This window comes from Prionailurus bengalensis, chromosome B3 (genome assembly GCF_016509475.1).
Source record: "Prionailurus bengalensis isolate Pbe53 chromosome B3, Fcat_Pben_1.1_paternal_pri, whole genome shotgun sequence".
In the NCBI taxonomy this organism is placed as follows: Eukaryota; Metazoa; Chordata; class Mammalia; order Carnivora; family Felidae; genus Prionailurus; species Prionailurus bengalensis.
Window position 1 is genome coordinate 120,309,578 of NC_057355.1, and position 26,384 is coordinate 120,335,961.

General features: G+C 50.3%; 1 protein-coding gene across 4 annotated transcripts in view; it reads right to left on the reverse strand.

Moving 5' to 3' along the window:
• The window catches only part of LTBP2 (latent transforming growth factor beta binding protein 2), a 106,937-nt gene that overhangs the window by 52,568 nt on the left and 27,985 nt on the right, over positions 1–26,384 (reverse strand). For all 4 annotated transcript variants that reach the window (XM_043556625.1, XM_043556626.1, XM_043556624.1 and 1 more), the window contains exon 4: positions 1,611–1,801. In XM_043556625.1, the coding sequence (XP_043412560.1) occupies positions 1,611–1,801 (191 nt within the window). The remainder of the gene's footprint in view (positions 1–1,610; positions 1,802–26,384) is intronic.

Sequence of the window (26,384 nt, forward strand, 5' to 3'; positions counted from 1 at the left end):
AACGTTTCTCTTTTACAGATATGGAAACTGAGGCCCAGGGAAGGTTGGGTTGCCCCAAATCACACAGCTAGCAAGTGCTGCAGCTGGGCTTTGAGCCGGCAGGCAGAGAGAAACGACCGAGCTCAGACTTGCCAGAGCAGAGTCAGTGTGGGGAGCTAATGCCCTCCCAGCTGGAGTGTGCAGGTGGAAGGGGAGGCAGGGTGACCAGTTGGGAGGTCACTTTGGCCGTCCCAGCTGGTTCTGTAACACAGGTGGTGGCAGTGCAAATACAGAGGAGAGGTGTCCATTCAGCATGGGGAGCCCAGGGAGGGAAGCCAGAGGGAGAGGGGTAGAGGAGGGAGGTTTAAAAAGTCTACATAGACCGTGTGTTCAAGAAGCTAGCCCGTGAGAGGAGAGATAGAGAGGAAGCCCAAGGGAAGTCGGGGCGGGGGGGGGGGTGTGCCCGTGCAAGGGTGTGAGCATGGAGAGCTGACCAAGTATATTTGCTGATGGGAAGCGGCTGGGAGAGGAGACAGCGTGAAGAGGGAGGAGAGAGGTGCAGGGGGGAGGGCAAGGGATGGTCTAGTGTTCTAGAGGAATCAAGAAGGTGGACGCCCCCCTTTCCAAGATGGCAAGAAAGGTGGTCACGGACTAAAAAGAGGAACGAATACGGGCAGGGACAAACCTCGAAAACATTACACGAAGTCACAAAGGGCTACATATCGGACAGGCTCGGTTTACGACATGCCCAAGATAAGCAAATCTGTAGAGATAAAGTAGACTAGCGGGGGCCCGGAGCTTGGGAAAGAGGCTTAATGAGCATGCGGCTTCCTTCTGGAGTGATGACAGTGTTCTGGAATTAGATAGTGGTGGTGGTTGTGCAAAATTATGAATCCACTAAAACTCACTGATGCGTCCACTTTAAAATGGTTAATTTTATATGCATTTCACCTCAACTTTTAAAATGGGAAAAAAAAAAAAGAAAAGAGGTCAGCTCAGGCACAGGTGTAGGTAAGGGCATCGTGTGCATGGTCACATGGTGAGGCAGGTGGGCAGGAAGGTGAGGAGCTCTCCCAGGGGTGGCAGGGTGCCCATGTGCTGACGGGATGGCACTTGGGGAAGTGGGGGCAGCTTGGAGTAGCTGCTCTGAGGGATGAGAGAGAGACAGAAAAAGAGAGAGACAGAGAGAGAGAGAGAGAGAGCAGGCACCTGGGGAAGGACTGTTGGGCAATGGCCAGAATATGCAGAGGCATGAACCTGCAGGGATGGTCAGGTGTCTCCTCTAGAAAGCAGAGGCCCGGCTGTGGGTGCTAAGAAAGCAACTGGCCAGGTTGGTCCAGGAGGGTTGTGCTTTGCAGGAAGGATGAGGTGGAAGGAACAGGGTCAGGGAGGTGAGGTTCACGGCTGGATATGAAGGAAGCAAAGGCAGGACGTGTGACAGGGGCAAAGTCTCCGATCAGCTGGTTTGGGACCCTTGGAGCCCGGCGCAAAGCAGGCGTTTGATGACTGTTGGTTGATTGGCTGAGAGGATGAGTGACAAGGTGAAACTCAGCCCCTCTGTGAGAGTGGAGGGGAAGGTCAGCAATTTAGATGCTCTGCTCTTCCAGGACCTTGAGACGGGGCATCCTTACCCCAGGGGGATGACGGGTGGTCCAGATACGCCGCCTGCTGGGTGCCATCCCTCCGCTCAAGGCCTGGCCCTGCGGGCAGGGCATTGGAGGTGAGCTGACCGCTGGCTGCGGTGGTTGGGTAAAGCCGGGCCGTCCGGGACAACCCCACGTGCTGCTGGGAGGGTTGCGTCTGGCTGAGCCCACTCAGGGTCCTGTGGAGATAATCATGGTACAGGGGTTTACCACCTAGAAGCAGCATCCCTGTGCTCTCTGTCCCCACTCGGGCCACCCACCCCGCTGCCTCTGCACTAGAGGAGTGCTCTCTGTTTGGCTGCCTTCTCTCCATCCATGTGCAGTGACTCAGGGATATGGAGGTGCCCTGAGGTAGGGGGAGTGAGGTAAGGTCCGCCAGTTTGTTCCATGGGAGTGCCTATCCCTACAAGGGATAGCTAGGCTTTTGCTGGGCTGTTCTGGGTGAGTCAGAGCCTCTCTGAGCCTCAGGGCCCTCGACTACAAAACGAAGGTGTTGGACTGGTCTCCTGTGGCTCTGACATTCTGAGAGTCTTTGAGACTCTTAGCAGTCAAGCTCTGCCCCCCAACTGAGTCCTGTGCCTACCCCCTGCCACTTCATAATTCAACCCTTAACACAAATTACCTGTGGACTACGTGCCCAGCAAATGCTGATTCATAGATTGATTTGGGAGGCAGAGCCTAGAATATCCCTCTCATTTATTTTCATTGTGCAAATAATACAATATTCAAGGAGAAAAAAAATCGAATTCATCATCCCTCTGCCCCCACCCCTCAAATACTTTGCACATTCCCTTTCTTTCTAATGTTTTTATTTATTTTTGAGAGAGAGAGAGATAGAGACAGACAGACAGAGTGCAAGCTGGAGAGGGGCAGAGAGAGAGGGAGACACAAAATCTGAAGCAGGCCCCAGGCTCCAAGCTGTCAGCACAGAGCCCGACACAGGGCCTGAACGCACAAACTGCGAGATCGTGAGCTGAGCTGAAGTTGGACGCTCAACCGACTGAGCCACCCAGGCGCCCTGCATGTTTCCTTTCAACCTTTGCTCAAATCTATGTTCTTACCCTATTGTCATCGCCTGTAGGTGCACCTTGAGTTATTATTTTTTTCACTTAACATTAGATCATACTTGATACAATTTCAGTTTTCATATTTTAGCATCTCAATTACTACATGATAGTCTATCAGAAGACAAATGACAATTTATTCAGACATTCGCCTGTTACATAGATTGTTTTTAATTTTTTTTATGAGACATTTATTTAGTTAGTTATTTTTGGAGAGAGGGCTCAAGTGAGTGAAAGGGAGAGAGAGAGAGAGAGAGAGAGAGAGAGAGAGAGAGAGAGAAAGAGAGAATCCCATGCTGGCTCCACACTGTCAGCATGGGGCCCGAAGTGGGGTTCATGCTCACTAGATGTGGGGCTCGAAATCACAAACTGTGGGATCATGACCTGAGCCGAAGTCAGTTGCTTAACCTACCGAGCCACCCAGGTGCCCTGACTTTTTAATTTTTAACTGTGGACATATGTACTCATGTGGCTTTTTTCCATCTGTTAAAATAACCCTCTAGTATAGGGGGATTCGCTATACTATACTATTTTATTCTGTATATTTGAAAAATATGTATAACAGACATTTAAAAAGGACTATTATTTTAGGATTAATTCTGTGGACTAGAATGACCCTCTCAAAGGTTCTAAACATGGGGGCGCCTGGGTGGCACAGTCGGTTAAGCGTCCGACTTCAGCCAGGTCACGATCTCGCGGTCCGTGAGTTCAAGCCCCGCGTCAGGCTCTGGGCTGATGGCTCAGAGCCTGGAGCCTGTTTCCGATTCTGTGTCTCCCTCTCTCTCTGCCCCTCCCCCGTTCATGCTCTGTCTCTCTCTGTCCCAAAAATAAATAAATGTTGAAAAAAAAATTTAAAAAAAAAAAGGTTCTAAACATGTCTGGCGCACACTGGTGCCTTGCTTTCAGAGAAGGTTCTATCAAAGGTATTAATGTACCACTCAGAGGGCACCCTCGACATCCTAATGTATTATTAATTTCTCATGCTTGGCTAATTAAGGATAAAATGGTACTTCATTGTTGCTTTTCTCTCCTTTATTACTTCTGAGTTCACATGTTCTTCATGGATCTATTTACTGCCTTGAAAACTTTCCGCTCCTGTCCTTTGACATCTTAACCGTTTGAGTTGTTTGTCTCACAAATGTGAACGTGTTACTCATATGTTTATTAGCAGGCCATTCTACAAAGCAGCCTCCATTGTAAATATTCCATCACTTCACAATGTATATGAACCTGTATATGATGGTGTCTGGACCGTGGCGAGTGGGATCACACTGGGGCCATTGAAGCTGAGGGAGCAATTCCTTGTCCAAGATTATACAACAGGTAAATTGGGATTGGGCCCCAGGATTCCAACCTAGAGCATCCTGACTCCTGTGCCACCCAATAGACCAGCCCAGACCACGATGGAAGCTCAGCCTAGAAGCATCTGCTCAGGCCTGGAGGGTGCTCCTTCCCCCAGTAGGTCCCAACCCTACTTGGGATTCCTTGCCCAAGGTCCTGGGACCCTCTCCCTCTACTGCCCCTACTCCAGTTTTGTTGACCCTGGGTGCTTAGGCCATGAGCAAACTTCCTCTTATCCTTCCCTAGCAGAAGCCAAATCAGGAGGGTTGCCAGAGGCCAGCACCCCAGTGCTTCCCCAGGAAATGTTTGACCCTTCCCCAGGCCCCTTTGCTCAAAGCTTGGCTCCCTTAGGCTTTAATGCAGCTCTTCCTTCCAGGGCCACCAGCAACAAATCCTTACTCTGACGGGCATGAACCATGCCTCACCCTGCTTCCCGGATTTGGGGTCTGGAGTGGGAGAGAGGTCCTGTTAGCCACTTGAGAAGTTCTGGGAGATGTAATGGGCCAGAATGGGGAGCCCAAGCCTCAGGCACCTGCTCCTCACTACTAGAAGAGTAACACAACCAGCTGCAGCAGAAAACACAATCCTTTCAATAGCTTCCCAGAGCGTGCCTGAGAGAGAGAGAACGAGCAGGTGGGTTGGTGGGAGTCTCCTCCTGGTGGCACCAGGCTGGTGCCACGGCTCAGCTTAGTGCCATCATCACAAAGCACCTTAGAAAGATGAAGGGAGTAGCTCATGTTCTGCCCAGCTCTTCACCGTTTTGAACTTGACCAACAAAGAGATCCCCAATCTGGTCAAGGTGGAAACTCAAAGGATGCTTTCTTGGCGGTTTGTTGTCATTGTTGTCGCTGCTGTCACTTGTTTCTCTAATGGAACTCAGTGCTAATGGCCCCAAGATTCCTGAGTCCAAATCCTAAGGCTAGAGGTTAATGTTGTAGAGAAGAAAAAAACCACGGCCCACAAAGAAAGTCATGCATTCCCTAGTTGTAGACAGGACCTGGCTGTACCGAGGAGAGAGAACGGGATTAGGCCGGGCAGATGTCAGTTCTTCCTCTTCTAGAAGAATGGTCTTGAGCAAGTCACTTAGCTCCTCTGAGCCTCAAATTCCTCATTAGCAAAATGGGAATAGTGATACCACCTCAAGGGGCTGCAGTGAGGACTAAGAGAAACCGTGAGGCCGTGGGATTGCTTTGCAAAAATAAACAAATGGTCACGAGTTGAAAAATATGCCCAAAATTTAAAATCGCATGAACAACAACAAAAGTGCTAGATACGCTTTATTTATTTATCTATTTATTTATTGTTATATTTTTAAACATTTTTATTTATTCTGGAGAGACAGGACATGAGCAGGGGAGGGGCAGAGAGAGGGAGACACACAATCTGAAGCAGGCTCCAGGCTCTGAGCTGTCAGCACAGACGTGGGGCTCGAACTCATGAACTGCGAGATCATGACCTGAACTGAAGTCGGCCGCTTAACCAACTGAGCCACCCAGGTGCCCCAGTGCTAGCTACACTTTAGACAAGCCCCTGAAAGTTCTTATTTATCTAAGGAGAATAAAAGACTTCCCCAAATGCTTTGTTTTACTACCACACATCCTTATATGTCAAGGGCCAAGTGCCCAATCTCGTGTTCACACAAATTTTAACAACCAGAGTCTCCTGAACCCAATCCATCGTCATCTACTGCTGTGATGGGGATGTGAGGGTAAATGACAGAAATGAAAAGTTCTGCCCAGTCTGAGAGGCTCCCAGAATAAAGGAGGAAGCCCCTGGTTCTTTGATAGTTTCTATCTCCTCCACCGAAAGTACCCCTATAAGGAAATTGCCATCTCCCTTCATAAGCCCCAGCTCAGTCCTTGGAGGGGGGCACTGAGGTCCACCATGTGAACAGGGGTGCAGGTCCCTTGGTCTCTGGCTGGTCACTCGTGCCATCAGCACTTCGAAGACCACAGGCATCTAGGGTGGGGTGCAGACTGTGAGCTGCGGAGTCTGTAAGCCCAGTAGCCTGGCTTTGTGTTAATCTTTGTACTCATTTCTTTTAAGTGAACCACAAGCCGTTAGCAAAAGCTTGTTCGTATGCCCCAGGTTATGGGACATCAAGAAAAGGCTGTGGCATCATGTTCTGCCCAGAGTGGTCTAAAGAAGCAATGCCCCCTTAAGGACAAGCGTGGTGGTGACAGAGGCAAGCTAGAGGTTCACTGAGAAGGTGACTTTCTTGGACCACAGCCCTTTGGGAGAGGTCGTGTCCACTCAGCTTTGGAAGAGCTGCTTCGATTTCATCAAAGGATAGCGGTTCTCGAACTCTCCTGGCACAAGAATAGAAGTTGCTATCTCTCTGGGATTGGTCCAGGGAAGTCCTGGCAAAGCAGCCACAATGAACCAAAACAGCTGTCTCTAGACTTTAGGATCTTGTGGATCAGTAAAGTTTTGAAACAAATGTAGAGGAAAAACGTAAAGTTGCCAATTTTTTATTTAGGTAAGTAAGAAATTCTCTCTCTCTCTCTCTCTCTCTCTCTCTCTCTCTCTCTCACACACACACACACACACACACACACACACACCCCTACCAATTATCACCGCCATAATTCCATGAAATAAAAGACATTTCAATGTCAAAAGAAACATTTGACTAAAGCTTAACTTGACAGAAACCTTACCATATTGACTTTATTTTCGTTTCTCCATGAACCAATAAAAAATTCATGACAGGCTAGCACCAAGCCAAGGGGAAGCCACTGGGCAACATGATCGCCCAAGGTCTGCTCTAGTCTGAGCACATTTGGGCTCTTTCGACCAATTTGGGGGAGAAGACTTCCTGTCCTTGCCGGCTGGGATCTTCAGACCCAAGTGAAAACTGCCTGGACAGTGCATCCCGTGATGCCACTCAGTTAACTGTGGTGTGCCCATATCCTGCCATCCTTAAAAGATATTTTACACTGAGATTTTCAAGAGCAATGGGGAGACAACTGGATGAGGGCCTCCATACCTTCCACCCCATCCAAGTGCACCCCAGCCAGAACGCAAAGTACTAGGATATATACAACTCCGCAAAGGACCAAACATTGTAGGACTTCCACTCCATCTAATTTAGAAGTTGGGGTTCCAAATACCATTTTGATTGAAAAGCCTTCTGCTGCTAAAAGAAAGTTTAAAAACATCACTAGAAGGTGCACAGAGTAGTTAGAGCTATCACATTGAGCACTGAGCTAGGTACTTTAAATGCATCATCTCATCCACATTATTTTATTGAATGCGAGTAAGTTGCAGAATAATATGGATAGTATGCTTCCAGGTTTGTGTCTTCAGAAAAACTTCTCTCTCCCCCTATAGATATTGAATCAGGGACAGGAAAGATCTGGAAAGGTCTGTAAACAGAGGCTGCCCCTGTTTCTATAGTTTTGGAACTTTTTTCAGTAAAAAATTTGAAACTTTGTTCAGTAAAAAATTTGAAACTTTTTACAGTAAACATGCATCATTTGGGAATAAAAATAAATATTTCCCACAGCAGCTCCATTTTATAGGTAAAGAAACTGAGGTTCAGGAAAAGCAACGGAAATGTGTGCAAAAAACTAGGATCCAAGGTGGACTGTAGTGGCTAAAGAGGTACAGGAATTCAGATTTAAGAAAGACCATGATGGGGCGCCTGGGTGGCTCAGTCGGTTAAGCGTCCGACTTCGGCTCAGGTCGTGAGCTCGTGGTTTGTGAGTTCGAGCCCCGCGTCGGGCTCTGTGCTGACAGCTTGGAGCCTGGAGCCTGCTTCAAATTCTGGGGTCTCCCTCTCTCTCTGCCCCCCCCCTCCCCGCTCATACTCTGTCTCTCAAAAATAAATAAATGTTTTAAAAAAATTAAAAAAAAAAAAAAAGAAGGAAAGACCATGACATTTGAGCTGGGGCTTAAGAGATGGGTAGGATTTTCACTGTCCAATAGGAGGAGGAAGACATTGCAGATAAGAAAAATAACAAGAGGGGGCGCCTGGGTGGCGCAGTCGGTTATGCGTCCGTCTTCAGCCAGGTCACGATCTCGCGGTCCGTGAGTTCGAGCCCCGCGTCAGGCTCTGGGCTGACAGCTTGGAGCCTGGAGCCTGCTTCGAATTCTGGGGTCTCCCTCTCTCTCTGCTCCCCCCGCCCCCCGCTCATACTCTGTCTCTCAAAAATAAATAAATGTTTTAAAAAATTAAAAAAAAAAAAAAAAAAGAAGAAGGAAAGACCATGACATTTGAGCTGGGGCTTAAGAGATGGGTAGGATTTTCACTGTCCAATAGGAGGAGGAAGACATTGCAGATAAGAAAAATAACAAGAGGGGGCGCCTGGGTGGCGCAGTCGGTTAAGCGTCCGACTTCAGCCAGGTCACGATCTCGCGGTCCCGGAGTTCGAGCCCCGCGTCAGGCTCTGGGCTGATGGCTCGGAGCCTGGAGCCTGTTTCCGATTCTGTGTCTCCCTCTCTCTCTGCCCCTCCCCCGTTCATGCTCTGTCTCTCTCTGTCCGAAAAATAAATAAACATTGGGAAAAAAAATTAAAAAAAAAAAAAGAAAGAAAAAAAACAAGAAAATCCATGGAGGGGGGAAGCATGGGCCATATTTAGGGGGAAATAATGAGCATGGTTGGATTAAGCATAGAATGGAGGGAAGGTACGGGAAGGAAATAATATCCAGTCAGTGCCTACAGGGTAGCAGGCATCATTCCAGGTGTTTTACATAATGTATCATTTACTTGTCCAAACAGCCCTATGATAAAAACATCTGTGTGGCCAAAACCCTTAAAGTAAAAAGACAAATGGCAAAACGGAAAAATATGTACAACTCCTATCACAAAGGACCCATCTCCATAATATATAGAGAGCGCCTGGAGATGGAAAAGACAGACCAATAGCCCTAAAAGAAAAATCAGCAAAGGAATAGGAATAGTTCACAGGAAAAAAAAATACAAATGTTTGCTAAACACATGACAGTACGCCCATTCTAAGAGATGTGCAAATGAAAATGACGCTGAGGTGGTATTTTTAATCCATTAGATCAGCAAAAATTCAAAAGTTTAATAATAGACTAATGTGGCGGGGTTGTGCTGAAACCGGCACTCTCAAATGTTGCTGGTGGGAATGTAAATCGATCCAGCGAAATTGCCCTCATGGAAAGCGATGTGGCAAGTCTATCCACACTGCAATGCACCTGTGCTTTGCTCCTGCCTCTCCACCTCCAAGACGATGCTGCAGATTAAACCTGCCATGGAAGGTGCTGCTGCCACCCTTCCCAGGTCCCCTTTGCAGCTGGTGCACCTTCTACTGGCTTCTTCCTCGCGCTGGGTGGATGCAACCACCTGACAAGCCCCTCCCACAACCAATGGGAAGTTCAAAACCCCTGCCTCTTGCCTCAAGGTGGGATAGCTCTGCAAGCTCCACCCTCCATCAGGCGTTGTGCTCCCTTTCTCTGGGACCAGTCTTTGCTTGGCTCTTTCCACCTTCCCCTTCTGCTTCCCTTCCTCCCTTGGCAATCCCCCAATAAATCACACACACCCGAATCCATGTCCCAGCTCCACCTCTAGAGGAATGTGACCTAAGACACTTGTTAATGTCCAAAGTGATGGATGAACAAGATTATTCATAGCAGCACTATTTTGTAATAGCAAAATATTTGCAAAGAATAGAAACAACTTAAGTGTCCTTCAGTAGGAGATTGGTTAAACAAACTAAGATACATCCATGAGATGAAGTCATATGCCTTCGAAACAGAAAGCAGCAGCTCCTTTACATCGATAGGGAAAAGCTCTCTAAGACACAATGAAAAGTGAAAAAGGGACGCCTGGGTGGCTCAGTCGGTTAAGCTTCCCACTCTTGGTTTTAGCTCAGGTCATGATCTCACGGTTCATAAGTTCAAGCCCTGCATTGGGTTCCACACTGAATTGTGGAGCCTGCCTGGGATTCTGTCTCTCCCTCTCTCTCTGTCCTTCCCCTGCTCACTCTCTCTGTCTCTCTCAAAATAAATAAACTTCAAAAAAATTTTTTTAAGCGAAAAAAAAACCAGCCATAATGTGGCCCACTGATTGTTTTTGTATGGACGGTGACATAATATTTTTTAATATATTTAAATGGTTGGAAAAGGTCAAAAAGAAGAATGTATTTCACGACATGAGAAAGTGATGTGAAATTCAAATTTAGGTTTCCATAAATAAAGTTTAGTTGGCACACGGCCACACTCATTGTCTGTGACTGCGTTTGCCCTACAACGGCAGAGCTGAGTACTTGCAGAAACTTTATGTCATACAAAGCCTGAAATATTTACTATCTGGCCTTTTATGGAAAAGCTTGCCGGCTCCTGGTGTGGGGCATGTACATTTTTGTGTAAAAGTAGAGAAAATAAGTATACGTGCTGCATTTATTTGCATATTTATCAAGCAACCTTGGAAGGCTACCTTGGAAATTAATCACAGTGGTTACCCTATGTATGTGGGGTGGGAGGCAGCAGGAGGGGGTGGGTGGGGCATAAACTGTGCCACAATTTAATGAAGGCTCGCTCTGTGCCAGGCTCCATGCCAATAATGCGCAGTGCACATATTATCTCATGTAGGCCCCTCAGTACCTCTGAGAATTACCCATTATCCCATTTTACAGTCAAGGAAACGGAGTAGCAAGTTTCTTTCCCTTCCTGAAGGTTACAGAACTCCTAAGGGCAGAAGCCAGGTTACCGAACCAGGTAAGTTCATCCTAGAACTACCCCTCCATTTGTTATTTCGGTGTCACCATTTTACAGACGAGGACGCTGAGATTTTGCAGGGTTAAAGGAAGACAGGCGCCAGTTCATATGATGGACAGCATGAAATACCAGAGAGGTGTTTGGGCTCAACTGAGTGGGTGAGGAGGTCCTTGGAGAAGCCCACCTTCTTTCACTCCCTCAAGAAGCACTTACTGAATGCCTGCCACATGCCAGGCACTGAGGTCAAGGATGGCAAAGACCCTCAGACCCTCTCTGCTCCCATGGAGCCTGGGCAAAGGGTCCAGCACCCCAGCAAAGGTGTGAGGGCACAGGGGAGCCGCATATTAGCCTTGAGATGTTCGTGGTCTTCACGCAGGTCTAGGACATGATGAGATGGGCCTTTTCGAATGATTATTACTCTGGTAAAAGATTACCCAGTGTAGATGGACCAGAGAGGGGAGAGCTGGAGGCCAGCTGGATGGTTTTGGCTGTGCTCTAGACTAGCAGGGACCAAGGCCAGGACCAAGAAGAAAGCCTGGATTCAAGGGCTTTTTTTTTTTTTTAATTTTTTTTTTCAACGTTTATTTGTTTTTGGGACAGAGAGAGACAGAGCATGAACGGGGGAGGGGCAGAGAGAGAGGGAGACACAGAATCGGAAACAGGCTCCAGGCTCTGAGCCATCAGCCCAGAGCCTGACGCGGGGCTCGAACTCACGGACCGCGAGATCGTGACCTAGCTGAAGTCGGACGCTCAACCGACTGCGCCACCCAGGCGCCCCCAAGGGCTTTTTAAGACACAGAGACTTCCCGGTTGTGGCTTAGACCAATGGGTGGAGGGAGCTCCACGGACCAAGATCTCAACTGGGAGATCCAAGAAGTGGCTCAGTTCAGGCAGGACGAGTGTCGGGTGGCTCAGGATGGATCTCCACGGGGAAGCCCTCAGGACGCAGCAGTCAGGAGAGAGACAGGATACAGTCGGGAGAGGGGAGACTCGTAAGGGTAGACAGAGGTGGTGGATACAGAGTTAAGGGGGAGGGCTGACACCACTCAGGGGGAGCGCGTCGAACAAACCACGCTTCAGAGCTCCCTGTTGGACTGAGGCGTTAACTCTGCTAACGCTTCCCCGTTTCAGGAGGGAAGATGTGTTAATGAATAGGCTGGCCTCAGTTTTAAGTTTTGTGCCCATAACTTTGTCTCCAGCCTGTGGCACCTGCTACCATCTGTCTGCTAGCACGCGATAAGACAAATGAACAAGCAGTAAGTGACCATTAACAGAAAACGTGGCAGCCATCCCCTTCACCTGACAGCAGGTTCTTTTCACGGACACACGCGTGTGCCTAGAGCTGGGTTTTTGTTTTGAACACACAGACGATCGTCATAGTTTCTGCTAATAAAACAGTTCCCAGCTCTAATCATGGAATGGATTACATGGATGGCATTCCTTATGACTTCCAGGCACCCTGACACCTAAACACTTTGAGAAATACAGGGGTGAAGAGGGAAGAGGCACGGTGGAGGAGGGGTCCCCTGAGGGCAGGCAGAGGAAGAGGCCATGAAGGTGTCGGGGAAGGAGCAGCCAGAGAGGCAGGAGGGGAACAGGGAGAGAGCACCGAGACAGGAGGGCGTTCCCAGAAGGCCATCTCTGCTTCTGGCCCTCCTGTGACTGCAGGCTTAGCCAATTGCAGGTGACCAGGCCCTAGCGCCTCCCAAGGGGCTCAGTCTCCCCTGAGGATCTGGGTGCTGCGAGGCCCGGGAAGCCCCACCCCTTCTCTCCTCAGGCCAGGCAGGCCTCACGCCCAGGCCAGGGTCAGCCAGCCCTTGTGCCAAACCCTGGGGGACCCAAGACAGTGTCGCCAGACATCCTGCTCCAGGCACGGCCACAAACCTGCCTTGCCTCAGCAGAGGGCAAGGGGCCACCCAGCCAGGGTGGATAAGGAGGAGGGGACACTGTGGCGGTGGTGACACAGGAGCCGGGAGCCCACTGATTCTAGCCGATGCGCGGCTCGGTGGCTGAGCAGGTGAGACCCAGGCTGGCTAAGACTTGTCAGCTGTCACTCTTCAGCATCTGGGTACAAGACGTGCCAGGGTGATGGGTTCTCTGATGACACTGTCAGGAGGGGAGGGCTTGAACCCTGTCCCATGTGTCTTAGACAATGATAATGAATATTTTTTGAGCACTAATTCTGGGCTGTGTATTAATTATTACATTTGCATTATGATATCTAATCTTCATAACCACCTTAGGGGCTAGGCACGGTCATTAGCCCTGTTTTTCAGAAAAGGAAACTGAGGCACAGAGAGGTCAAGGAACCTGTCCAAGGTCATTTGTCTAGCATCACTCTGTCCAAAAGAGCTTTCTGTGCTGATGGAAATGCTCTATAGTCCGTGCTATTCAATATGCTACCAGCCACGTTTGAAACTTGGAAATGTGGCTAGTGTGGCTGAGTGACTGAGTTTTACATCACATTAAATTTAAACAGCCCCATGTGGCTGGTGATTACCATATTGGACAGTACGGTATTGAAAATGGAGGAGTCAGCATTTGCACCCAGAAAGTCTATCTTGGCCTGTAGCTATCAGTTAGAAGGTTCTCCTGGCTCCTCTGACTGTCTTCTCTGTCCCTTGAAGGCTTCGCTCATACCCCAGGCGCTAGGGTCCCCTGACTGTGCCTGGGGGAATTAGGACCCTCCTAAACCTTGCTACCTTCCCCCAAACTGCAGTATCTGTCATCAGATACGAGGAGGCCTGAGGCAGGAAGGAGACTGGATTTCCAGAGGACAGACCCAGGACCATGCCACAGGGGAGCCACTTTCAGCACAGTGTGAGGAAGGGCTTTTAAAGAGCCAGGGTTGACCCTGGCTTCAGTGACACGGTGACCCCGAAGAGGCAGGAGATTTCTTTTTTTAATGTTTATTTACTTTTGAGAAAGAGACAGAGACAGAGCACGAGCAAGAGAGGGGCAGAAAGAGAGGGAGACACAGAATCTGAAGCAGGTTCCAGGCTCTGAGCTGTTGGCACGGAGCCTGACGCAGGGCTCGAACCCATGAACTGTGAGCTCATGATCTGAGCTGAAGTTGGACGCTTAGCCCACTGAGCCACCCAGGCGCCCCTGAGGCGGGAGCTTTTTGTCCCAGGAATAGTGGATCTGTGCTTCTGCACGCCAGAGAGGAATCCATAGGCCTCCAGGCCCATGGCAAGCTCAGTGGGGTGGTGCCCAGGGGACCCCGCCCCTGCCTGCTTCCTGGCACGCTGATGTGGTATCACTCACTCCCTGGTGCCTTCCTGAAATGTCCGAGAGCTGGCTGTCTCAAGACCTCTCCTGCCACTAACCCTGCTATGCTTACCCTGCTGTGCCTAATCCCTTGGGCCTCAGTGGTCAGCTGGAGTCCCCAGCCCGGCCCCCGTCAGCTGCCTGTGAGTCATATCCCCAAGCTCTGAGGTCTGAGTCTCTAGCACTGTGGCCACACCCAGGCCTGAGAGTTCTGGAGATGTGGGACACAGACCCCAGGGGATGCCTCTACCAGGCTGGGGGCAGACTCCTGGGGGAGTCTGAGATCCCAGTCTCTGGCCGCTCTGCTCTCCCAGGCAGCTCAGGAGGAAAGAGCACCCCTGTTTCATTGCAGGCGAATAAGAGGCAGAGGTTGGCGGGAGGTGTGCGTGTCCAGGGGAATGTCTGTGGAGCACAAGCCTGGCCTGGGCCTGACCCCCACCTCCAAAGCAGCCCTGAAGCAGTTGCTGCCTCATATCCCAAGGGTTCAAAGACCCCTCTAGGCCTCATCTCTCTCCTCCACCCTCTAGACCCCTCATGTCGACATACCCTTTTCTACTGAGCAGCCTGCCTCGTATGCTGTCAGGTGGCCAAGCCCTGGCCCCTTGAGACCCTGCATTGCCTTTTTTTTCTCTCCTGGCTGGGCAAGGGAATAGGGCAGGAGAGCCTGAGCAGGCTTCCCTGGTCCCCAGAAATGCCCCTTATTTTCTACCTACCTTGCCCAAGTGTCAAACTACTGGGGTCATCGCCCTTTCCCCAGAGGAAAGGGCCTTTCCAAGAGTTCCTCTGCCTCCCTCTGGGTCCAGCAGACCACCCCAAGGGCTGCAGCTTGGCCAGGAACACAGATCCCCCCAGAGAGAAAGGCAAGGGATCGAGTCTCACCCTCTTTATATTCTCCAGGGAGTCACACAGTGCTGGGCACAGAGCTACTGTCCCCAAATTGTTGCCACGTGAACTTCCACCGTCCCAGGGGCCTCTTCCAACCCTCCCGCCTCACTGGAGCTCTCTCTCCAGCCCTGGCCGGGCCCCATCCTTCAGCCAGCCGGTGCCAGCGGGCAGTCTGAAGCCTTTGGCTCCGGCTTCCCCGAGGAAGACTTGTCGGCTTGTGGGGAGCCTGGATGTCACGAATTCATCATTCCCCCGCTTCCAACGTGCATTTATGGGCACCTTATAAGGTGCATAGTCCCATGTGGGCACAGTAGGAAAGGCACCTTGCTCCCTCCAAACAGGGAGGCAGAGGGCGGGGGAGGGCCAGCACTTGGGGCCTTGCTGTAAACTAGACAAGGGGCCCCTCGGGGCGGCCAGTTCACAGAAGCTGCCCCATTTCCTTCCCGGTGCCAGAGCTGGGTGAGCAGAACACAGGCTAGATTTTAGCCACATTTATTCCCTGAGCAGCATCTTCGTGCAGGGCATGGCACACACACCCATACATACCAGCCCTGGGACAAGACCCTGCATGTGAGTGATTCATAACAGTCCAAGATAGGAAAGCAGCAGGGGCCAGGAATCTCACAGCTAGATGCGTGGGGAAGGCTTTCTAAGTGGTTGTGTGATATGAGCCAGAGAAAAGGAGTGGGGAGAGAACCGTGAGCACAAGGGGACAAATTCAGGCATGTGCTGTTAACAGGTGGTATTCAAGAAGGAGGCCTGTCTGGTTAAAGGGAAAACAGAAGGGGCCGAGGATGACAGTCAATAATAGTAAGTAGCTACACAGTGCTTACAACATGCCAGGCATGATTTTAAGCACGTTATATATATATATATATATATATATATATATATATATATATATATATATTAACTAATTTAACTATCTTTAAAATTAGGAAGTAGGTATTATTACTTCCAGGCATGATTTTAAGCACTTTATATATAAAGTGCTTAAAATCATATATTAACTAATTTATCTTTAAAATTAGAAAGTAGGTATTATTATTATCTCCATTTTACTGATGAGGCACAGAGAAGCTAGGTAACTCGTCCAAAGTCACACAGCCAGTGACTAACAGAACTGGGAATCAAACACAGCCTACAGATATCCTGGTTCCAGAGCCTGTACTCCAAACCCCTATACTATCATGGCAGCTTGAGAACTGTGTTTTGGGACTGAGCTGTAAAGCCAAGGGTCTGGGGCTTAACCTGTGCATCTCATGTGCAGAAGCTCATCACGCCCTTGATGGTGCTCTCCTCGGAGCTGCTGCCGTGGTGTGGTGGGCTGCTGCCGTGGTGTGGTGGTGGGCATGGCAAGCGCTCTGGGAGATTAGAGGAGATGAGGGGCTGGAGGTGAAGCAGGGAAAGGAGAGAGCTTGAGGATGAGGGCATTGAGCTAGGACCATTTCCCAAAGCCACGGAGAGCCTGGTATATGGGCATTTCACCACCATCAAGTTGGCATGAAATGGCCACCTCCTGAACCCTCAAGTTCCCAGCTCATGGCCTTTGGGACCCCTCTATCCTCCATAACACATCCCCGTGTATGGAGCTTAGCAGGCCTGCCTTACCGGACAGCAAACACAGGTCTATGACGTCAGATGAGTCTATCCCACTTTTGGACCTGCCCCGGTAGGCCCTCTGGGGGGCCTGGGTCAGTGACATACTCCTCAGGGGCAGGCCAAAGTGCTGGTAGCCCACAGCCAGCCTGCTTTTCCAGGGGCTGAAACTCTACCCCAGGACATCAACAAAAGGAGATTTCTATGAGAACTGGGGCCCCAACCCGAGGAGCCTCTGTTCAGCACTATAGCAGCCCAAACCTACCAACTGATTACGTGCCACACATCTACTACAGGAGTTTCATTTTTAAAATTTTTTCTGGGCTCTCTCTGTTTGACACGTCACGTGATTAGCACAACAACCCGATGATACAGGAACTAGCGGCCCCCATTTTTTTAAAAAAAAATTTTTTTTTTCAACGTTTATTTATTTTTGGGACAGAGAGAGACAGAGCATGAACGGGGGAAGCGCAGAGAGAGAGGAAGACACAGAATCGGAAACAGGCTCCAGGCTCTGAGCCATCAGCCCAGAGCCCGACGCGGGGCTCAAACTCACGGACCGCAAGATCGTGACCTAGCTGAAGTCGGACGCTTAACCGACTGTGCCACCCAGGCGCCCCGAGCGGCCCCCATTTTATAGAAGGGAAGACTGAAGCAGAGGGAGGCTGTTGCTCTGGCCAGGATCACCACCAGCAGGGCAGTGCTGGGGTGGGTCTCAAGGCCTGAGCATTGCCTGCCTCTGATGGACGATATTCACCCTTGCCCGTAGCAAGAAACCTCACTAGGGCCAGAAACACTTAGTGTGGTCCGGGCAACCTCTCAGACTTTCTAGTCACCTCTGCTCCTTCTCTGATGTCGACAAAAGGCTCAGGTAACTCCAGAGTCCAGGGACAAATACGAGTGGGTGTCACTCACAGAACACTTCAAAGGTGCCAGGTGCATTTGCATGTATTAGTAAATCCTCCTGACTATTCTGTAAGGTAGTGACGGACAGTCCCATCTTATAGATAAGAAAACTGAGGCTTGTCAGGCTTCCATCATTTGCTCGTGGCTGCATAGTTGGTAAGTGGCAGAGCTGAGGTCCAGACCCAGACTTCTCTAAGACATAACTACTTTCATAATTCCCTACACACCACTGCCTGCTCCAGAGCCTCTGACCTTGACCCAAGAACCTCAAAAAAAGAAAGAAATATGTTCCCCGAGAGTGTGGCCTGAGGTCCCCTTCCAGGACCAGATTCCATTAAGGGGCAACCCCCGCCTCCTGGTGGGTGCACAGGAGGGCGGAGTGGATGTCAGGTAGTAGTCAGGGGCTGAGGCTCTGGGAGGGAAATGCAGTGTAGACAGCTGGCTAGAAGCCGGAATGTGGTAGCTCCAGAGGTTTAGATCTGCAATCTCCGTTTTGCAAGGAACGGGAATTTTTCTCTTCAAACAGCACTGGACTTCCTTGAATTTTAGACCTTTCACAAATATTTTTTTAGGAGAAAAAAGAACAAAAAAAACCCCCACAAAATGCCTGTCGCAGCTACTCACTTCCACAATGAATCACGGACACAAAACCACAGCTATGTGGCTGACAAAGGAACTATGTGTTTTCACATTTTGTTATTGGAAATCATTTAGCAATCTTTACTATGTCATCCGCACTCAGACAGACAGACGGATACACGCACGCCCCTCTGGGTACTAAGCAGCCAATCTTGCAGCCATGGTTGTCAGACGACTTTGCACTTAATTCATTGCTCCTTTCTAACCTTCTTCCAGGAAATTATCCCGCAAGCCTTAACGCTGCCTCGTTAGCGCCCTCTCCAGTGGGGGGGGGGGTGTGTGCGTGTGTGCACGCGCGTGTACAGCCACGTGCAGACCCACGTGCCAGTGATCAGGAGAGGCATGTGAGACCCTGATGCAGTTAGTTCCACGCTAGTCCCCCAAGTGGACACAAGCACGCGTTTGGGCCCCTTTTTTATTATTGTTATCACAGTACCAGTTTGGTAAAGCGATTTTCACCTGGGAAGCTGACAGTGCCTTTTCTGACGGTGGCAAATTAATTAACTGATGGCAGATTTAAAGATTGTGTAACTGGAAAAACTACCGGGCCCATAAATCAGAAACTTCCTCTACGTCCCAGACAAGGGGTGAAACCTGATATACATAGATTTGAAAACCTTGAACTCAAAAGGAGAATTCACAAGGTCCAAAAAAAATCTCCATTATTATTTCTGAGGCATGTTCTCTCATACAGCTTTCCCACCCATGCCACACACACGCGCGCGCGCGCGCACACACACACACACACACACACACACACACCCCTACCCAGAGGGTGACATTCATGGAGTACCCACAGTTCTGTGCAAAGCAACCAATGGGCCAGACATCCCTTGGGGCATCTGAAAGAGAGCATTGACTGTCTTTTCAGTCCCTTCTTGCTTCTTCATCACTCCCTAACCTTTTCCTTTCAAACAAAAATCCTAGAGGACGTGGGTCAGTTAAATGCTCCGAGTACAGCCACAAGCTTGAAATGTTTATTGTTACTATTTTTTAAGCTGGATGCTGGAAACTGCATACATTACATTTGAATGACCCCAACAAGCCGCCTTTGTTCCCCACCCACGGCTGTGGAGAATCTACTCCAGGCTCTTGCTGGTTTCCGGTGTCCGTGGTCTTCCGAAAAGTCCCTAGATGCCTTGCCTGCCCCAGTCCCCGTGGCTCCCACACCAGGCTTGCTGCTCTGCACTTGCCTGAGCTCACCTGCTCTGGAGGCTGTCTAGCAAAATGGCGGCTGGCAAGGGCTCTGAGGTCTTGAGTAGAGCTGGGCTGGAATGGCCCCTCCCCTCAGTGTCCTCACTGTGCAGTGGGGTTAACAGGAACGTCCTCGTCGCAGTGTCACCGTGAGGACCCACTAATGTGCTGGAGATCTTCCACTCGCTCCTCCGGACCTTTCTCCACCCCACTCTGGGCCCCAGCAGGCTCCGTCACCCTCTGCCTTCCAGTCCTGTTCAGCCGAAGGGGAACCCCAGCAGGCGGGCAGGAGAGGGAGTGGAAGTATTGATCCTCCCAGCTCCCTCTTGACGGGCACCATGGGGCAGCAGCGGTGTGTTCCTCTAACGGAGGCCACAGCCCTGTCATGGCCTTCTCCTGTGGCCGAAGCTACTCTGGTTCCAGTAACCGCTGGCCCTTGGCCCCTTTGGACTTCCCTACACAGCCACCCCCGGGATATCCCATCCCTTGTATTACTTCCTCTAACCCTGTCCGTGCCTTTGCAGATAGACCCTTTATCAAACTGAGCTCATCGAGGGCGCCATCTGTTTCCCGTTGGAACTCTGATTGATAACGGATAAAGAGTATCAGCTGTTGAGTATTGAACACTTAGCCTGGTGACTCAGCACTTTACCCACTTCTATTTTATTCTCACCACAGGCCTGGGCAGCCAGGGTTAGCATCATCCTTTTATACGGAGACGCAGGGAGGGGAAGGAATGCACGGCATCAAATGGCTGTGAGCAAAAGAATCAGATGAAACAGAGGTCTGACTCACGACCCACTCTCTTAACCGCTACGTCATATGGTCCCCGTTATTAGGTGGTGCCTGTTGAGTCCTTTGCACGGTAGGGCCAGCTCACTCAATAAGGCTCCACAAACGGTAGGTTAAAATAACCACCATACCACACGCAAAAAGAGCCCCACAATCCAAAATTCAACTCTAGCACAGCCCTAACCCAGCCCTAGCCACAACCCTAAGGTTAAAATCTCACTGTAACACCACACTAAAGTTACCCTCTCTTCTCACCCCGACCACCACCCGATTGTGAAATACAGTATCACCCTCAACACATCCCTCGTCCCACCCAATCCTAACCCAAGCATTCACCACTGTAACCACAATTCTAGACGCGCCCTCAGGGTCAGACTAGGGTCAGGGCAGGGGCGAGCACTGGGAGGTCTCCCTGACCCTCTGCTTGCTCCTGGGTGATTGTCCCCATCCCACCGACAGGTGCCGTCCTGTCACCTCACTCCACTTATACCCCACTAAGTAGACTCCACGTGATTGGCCAAGAGACATTTGTGCAACGGTTGCTTCCCCGCATGTCACCGAGCTGGTGGCTTTGGTGTGGGGAGGGCAAGGAGAGGAAAGAGGAGGGTAGGAAATCTAGCACAGCAGGGCACCATAACGCTGTCGATGGTGGTGCGGAAGAAGGAGCCTGGAGGAGGAGGAAGTTCCCTAGCTTTCTCTATCGCTTTGCTGCAGGCTGTGGGCAGATCGGAGGTGACGAGCTCCTAGCTCAGAGAATTTTCGAGGGCTAGCGCCTGGGCTGGGCTGGAGTTCCTCTCTGTAATCACACCTAGCGAGGTTCTGATAATCCCGGAAAAGGAAGAGATTCCTGGAAAAGGGAGACACGCAGTCTTCACCAGAGATTTGGGGGCTGCCTCAGGCCAGATGTTCGCCTTCAGGCTTAACTAGGAGAGAAAGGAAGGCAAGAGAAAGGGCGCAGGAAGCAGACACCATTTTCCTGGAGCCTGCCCACTTGTCCTACGTGGGGAGCAGGAGAGGTATTAGAATGTGCTGGGCTCCCTTCTCCTCTGAGCACTCAGAGGCCTGAGCTTGGCATCTCCACCAACCCAGAGGTGTCTGCACTGGGCTGAATATTCCTTCTTTGTGATCTCTGTTGGGACCACCAGGCCTAGAGGCAAAGCATAGCCAGAATGCATGTCTCGGGCTGCATCTGCCCAGAGTCCGTATCTTTTTGTTATTCGTGCACGGCTAGCCAAGACCCCGCCCAGGCCCTGAGCTCTCTGGGTCTCAGGTACGTGTGTGGGTCAAGGAGGTGCATATTAACACTCTAAATGGCCCCAGGGGTCCACCCCAACGTTACCATTTCAGAGAAATCTAGAAGGAACCTCAGCAGCCATGCCCAGTTATAGAGCACTGCTTTGAAGTAACATACTTTGTGGGGGAACTGCGAAACATCTCCCTCCTGAGAAGAAGCCAGGTTCGGGGTCACTGCACACAGCTGCACAGGTTGTGCACTGCACAATTCTTGGAGTGCCTATCATAGAGACTGTGAGGTGACGGACATCTCCTGTTGTATCCAGTTACGGAAATGTCCAGCACAGGATAGCCTGTCTCACTCCTCTCCCTGGTGGGAATGGAGCGCTTCAGACCTAGCCATTACCGCCAAGCAGTCTGCTGGGCAGTGCCGAGGGACCCTGCAGAAAAACCTTAATGTGGCCCATCTACACTTGTAGAATCCCCTACAAGCGGCAGGGAGAGGGGCGTGGGCAGTAAAGGAAGCGCTTGGCTGAGACACAGATTTTTTTTCTGCTCTCCTCAAAAAGCAGCAGCAGGGCTTCTGGGATTTCAGACTTGGGAAAATAATACCCTCTCCGTTTGTTCTGGCTGGAGGCCCACAGTGAGCATCTCCCTCTGAGCCCTCTCTCTTCCAAACCCACAAGTCCAGGGAGAGGGGGTGGTTCATGGGGCTCGTTTAAGGCCCAAGAGGCAGAAGAAGCTGGAAGAACAGCCCCTTCACAGCTGCCACAGTCCTGTACCAGCCTCCTCAGAGTCTGCTAAGTCCGGCTCTGCCCCAACCTAGTCACCATCAGGAGAGAAGCATTGCCCTAGGCCCACCTTGGCTCCAGAGCCTCCAGGCCACGGGGCAGAGACAGGGCAGGTTCCCACCTGCTGGGAGGACTGGGAGATCCCCTTCCTGATCAATGACATGCTAGGGGATGGGCTGAGTGTCAGCTCAGAAGGGAACGGACGCAAGACCATCTTTCTTTGCTCCAGATAGCTAGAGGGGATGCATTGCAATAGGGGTGTTCATTCAGTAGCTATTTATTTATTGAGGGCTTACTGTATACCAAGCACTGCTCTAGGATATCAGGATATGTCACTTAACAAAGCAAGATCCTTGCCCTTGAGAAGCTCACATTGCAGCTGGGAAAAAACAGACGATAAATACTAAACATAACAAATAATTAACTTAGAAAATAGAAAATAAAAAGTACTATGAAAATAAAAAGTAAATAAGATGAGAAGAGTCTCAGATTGGGGGTTTACAATATTAGGTGATAGGGAGCTAGGAGATGTCTCCCTCCCAGAAGAAACCGGGTCCAGGATTGCCACATACAGCTGCACAGGCTGTGCACTGCACAACTGTTGGGGAACCCGTCAGAGACACTGTGCTCTGTGCCGTGAAGTACATCTCCTGGTTTGTATCCAGTGGCTAAGGTTAACCCTAAGGTGAAAACCTTAGTGGTCAGGAAGGGCCTCAATGAGGAGCTTCTCCTGAAAAGTAACCCATGCACAAATAGGAGACATAAGAAAATACCCCAGCTCACTGTCAAGACTGGTAGTTAACAACATTAACCAGCATTTGCAAAAAGCATTACGGTTCACAACGCAATCTTTTGCCCGCAATGTTCTTGTGAATCCTGACAACATCCCAATGAGGAAAGAATTATTTGTTCCTATTTTGCAGATAGAGACAATAAGTCTTAGTGAAGTTAAGTGGCTAGCCCAAGCCACAAAGCTACTTAGTGTCCTCGCCAGAAAGAAAATTGGGTCTCCTGCTTCTAAGTCCTTTCAAAATAGTGTATCCAAGGTCCTCAGGGCTGGGGAAGTCCAGAAAAACCCCAGGGGGCAAGCTTGGGGCTCCATGTTAGAAAAACAAATCAGAAAAAAAATAAGGCTAAAAAAAAAAAAAAAAAAGGAAAGGAAAAAAGGAAAGATGACACTCAGTCCCCAGAGATCTCGAAAGCCTGACTCAGACAGGATTGTAGGGTTGAGTTAACCTAACAGGTCTGCCACTGCATGGCTGTGAGGAAGGGGTGACACAGCACGAAAGATGCAGGCTGCTTAACCCCACTGCAGCCTTGCCAAGGAGAACTTGAGGCCAGAATGTCACGGACAGCTAAGGTCTGCCCCAGGGAAGGCATCATGTGTCCTTGTCACGATCTTGGAAATAGGTAAAAGGGGAGTAAGCACATTTCACCATCTGGGACAGGAAATGACCAAGCTGGAGGCCAGAATCTGAGACCGTTAGCTCGACCTCAGAGAAGACCCACTCTATGTCTCTGATTTACAAATGTGGAAACTGAGGCCCCGGAGGGCAAAGGAGTTTTCCAAGGCCTTCTAGCATGAGTCAGTCCCTCATCATGTCCCAGGGGAATTGGAGAATGGTCTTGGGTCCAAGGGGCCTTGAATGAGGGAGGAGGGAGGGCAGAGGGTCATGTCGCCCAAAGGAGCCAGCAGAGGGCATGTGACAGCTTGTCAGAGCCCAGAGCAGAGGAGGGGAGTGGGTGGGAGGTGGCTGGAGCAGCAGGCAGGCTCAGGGGACCCAGGCAAGCCTTCAGAGTGGCCCAGAGTCAGGATCTCCCGGGTTCCCAGAACAGACCCCTAACCCAGCTGCCAAGCTTTGTCGTGCCTCAGTTTCCCTATCTGTAAGTCTAGACAGTGGGGTGGAGGAAAGCCCATCCTGGCAAATGGGATGTGTCCCACTGATTTGTCATAGATAAGGTTATTTATTGGACCTCCCGTGTGCCAGGCACCCCACCGATCCCTCCACATACATTATTTCAATGGATTTTCTCAACCCTCCTATGAGATGGGCATCAGTTTTCCCATTTCAGAGCCAAAGAAACTGAGCTGCAGTGAAGTAAAGTGACTTGCATAACTAGTTTGTGAGGGCACCAGGGTTTAAATTCGGCCTGGCTCCAAAACCCAGCACTCCCCTGAGACACACGTTGGCTGCTTCCTCGCACCTGCTCGGCTCCTTCCGTTCCCAGCTGCCCTCACCCCAGCTACCTAGTTTCTGGTTCTGGGTCATCGGTCTCCTCTTTGCCGTTCTGTCAGGCAGCGGGTGCTGCCTTTGCCCCCAGGCAGGGAGCCCGGGTCTCCCCTGCGGTGGCTCTTGGTGCAGTGATCTACTTGGGCAGAGAGCACCCTTTGGGAGCTGAGACCCTGCACCCACCAGAGGAGGCCCAGGCAAGGCCTGGGAGTGAAGGGGGAAGCACTCCCATGGGAAGCCTGTGGGCGCAGTCTCAGCACCAGCAGGTTAAAGGTCACAGGTCAGGAAGTGCCAAAGGGGGCCCAGGTAGAGAGGTGGGGGCTGAACAATTCGAGGGTCCTGCCCTGAGGAGGCGAGTCCTATAACCAACCAAATGCACCCACACGTGCTCAGTGGCCTGGTTCTCACCGCTGAGGCTGGGCCTTCAGCAGGGGCTGGCTGGTACCTGCCCTTCCTCCCTCTCCCACAGGCAGAAGCCCAGAGAGGCCGGTCACAGGCCCGCATCTCAGGCCAGGCTGGGGGAGTGCGGACCAGTGACCTCACCTCTCTGAGCTTCGTCAACAGAACGGCACAGAGCCGTGACGGGTACATGAGATGACTGGGGGGAGACCCGAGCCTGTCCCTCAGCACGTGTTCACCTATCCCCATTCTGGGCCAGTTGTGTTCGGGTGCTGGAGGTGTGGCAGCAAGAACGCAGATAAAGCCCCCTGCCCTCCTGGACCTGGCCTTTTTACCGGGATAAGAAAAACAATAAGCCAAACAAATAAGTAAAACACAGAAGACATTAGTGCAGTGGAACAAAATCTCTGGGGTTGGGGTAGGGAGGGAGGGTTAGGGAGTGTGCAGGTTTAAATCAGGTGAACAGAGGACCCCACTGAGAAGAGAAGGGCTGAAGGGGGAGGAAGCGAGCCATGTGAGGATCTAGAAAGAGTGTTTGATGTGGTTTGAATTGTACCCCTCACCAAATGTGCTGAAGTCCTAACCCTCATCCTATAATTGTGACCTTATTTGGATATGGGGTCTGTGCAGACGTAATCAGTTAGGTTTAGACGAGATTATACTGGATTAGGGCACACCCTAAATTCAATGACTGGTGTCCTTATAAGAAGGACACCACACACACACACACACACACACACACACACACAGATCAGGCCATGTGATAACAGAGGCAGAAATTAGTATGAGGCAGCTATAAGCCAAGGGACCCCAAAGATTGACGGGAGCCACCAGATGCTAGAAGAGAGGCATGGAACAGATTCCCTCTCAGAAGGAACAACCCGACTGACATCTTGACTTTGGATTTCTGCCCTCTTGAACTGGAAGAGAATAAATTTCTGTTGTTTTAAGCCACAGTTTGTAGTAATTTGTTATGGCCACTCTAGGAAATATTAACACGGTATCCCTAGGGGGTGGGGGGATAGCAAGTGCAAAGGCCCTGAGGTAGGTGCACCTCTGGCATATTTGAGGAAGCACCAGTTGGCCAATGCGACAGAAGCAGAGTGAATGAGAGTAATGGATGGTCAAACCTGACATCAGAGATGTCAGAAAGGTTTTGGGGGCCAAATCGTGTAGGGCTGCCCTGTGGCAAGCCCTTGAAAAGGGGAGTTGTTGCACTTCAGATGGAGGGTCCCAGCTGGAATGGGCTGCGGTGGGTGGGTTTGGTTGGCCCCCATGATCTTTGTCCCCTAGTGTTACACTTTTGAATACGTTACATTAAATGACAAAAGGAATGACACCCATATAACACTGTACGTTAACCACACTGGAATTAAAATTAAAAAAAAAAAAAAACAACTAAATGGCAAAGAGAAATCATGGTAGCAGATGGAATTAAGGTTGCTAATCAGCTGACAAAACAGCTGGATTACCCAGGGGGGCCCAGTGTTTAAACGTGGAGGAAGGTAGAAGACAAATCAGTGAGAAAGAGTCAGCCAAAGAGGGAGGTAGAGGGGAGATTCAAAAACGTGAAGAGTTCACGTGCCATTGCTGGTTTGTAAGATAGGAAGGTGGCCACAAGCCAAAGAGTGTAAATGGCTTCTATATGCTAAAAACGGCCCTCAAGTGACAGATAGCAAGAAACAGAGACTTCAGTCCCACAACTGCAAGGAACTAAATTCTGCCAACAA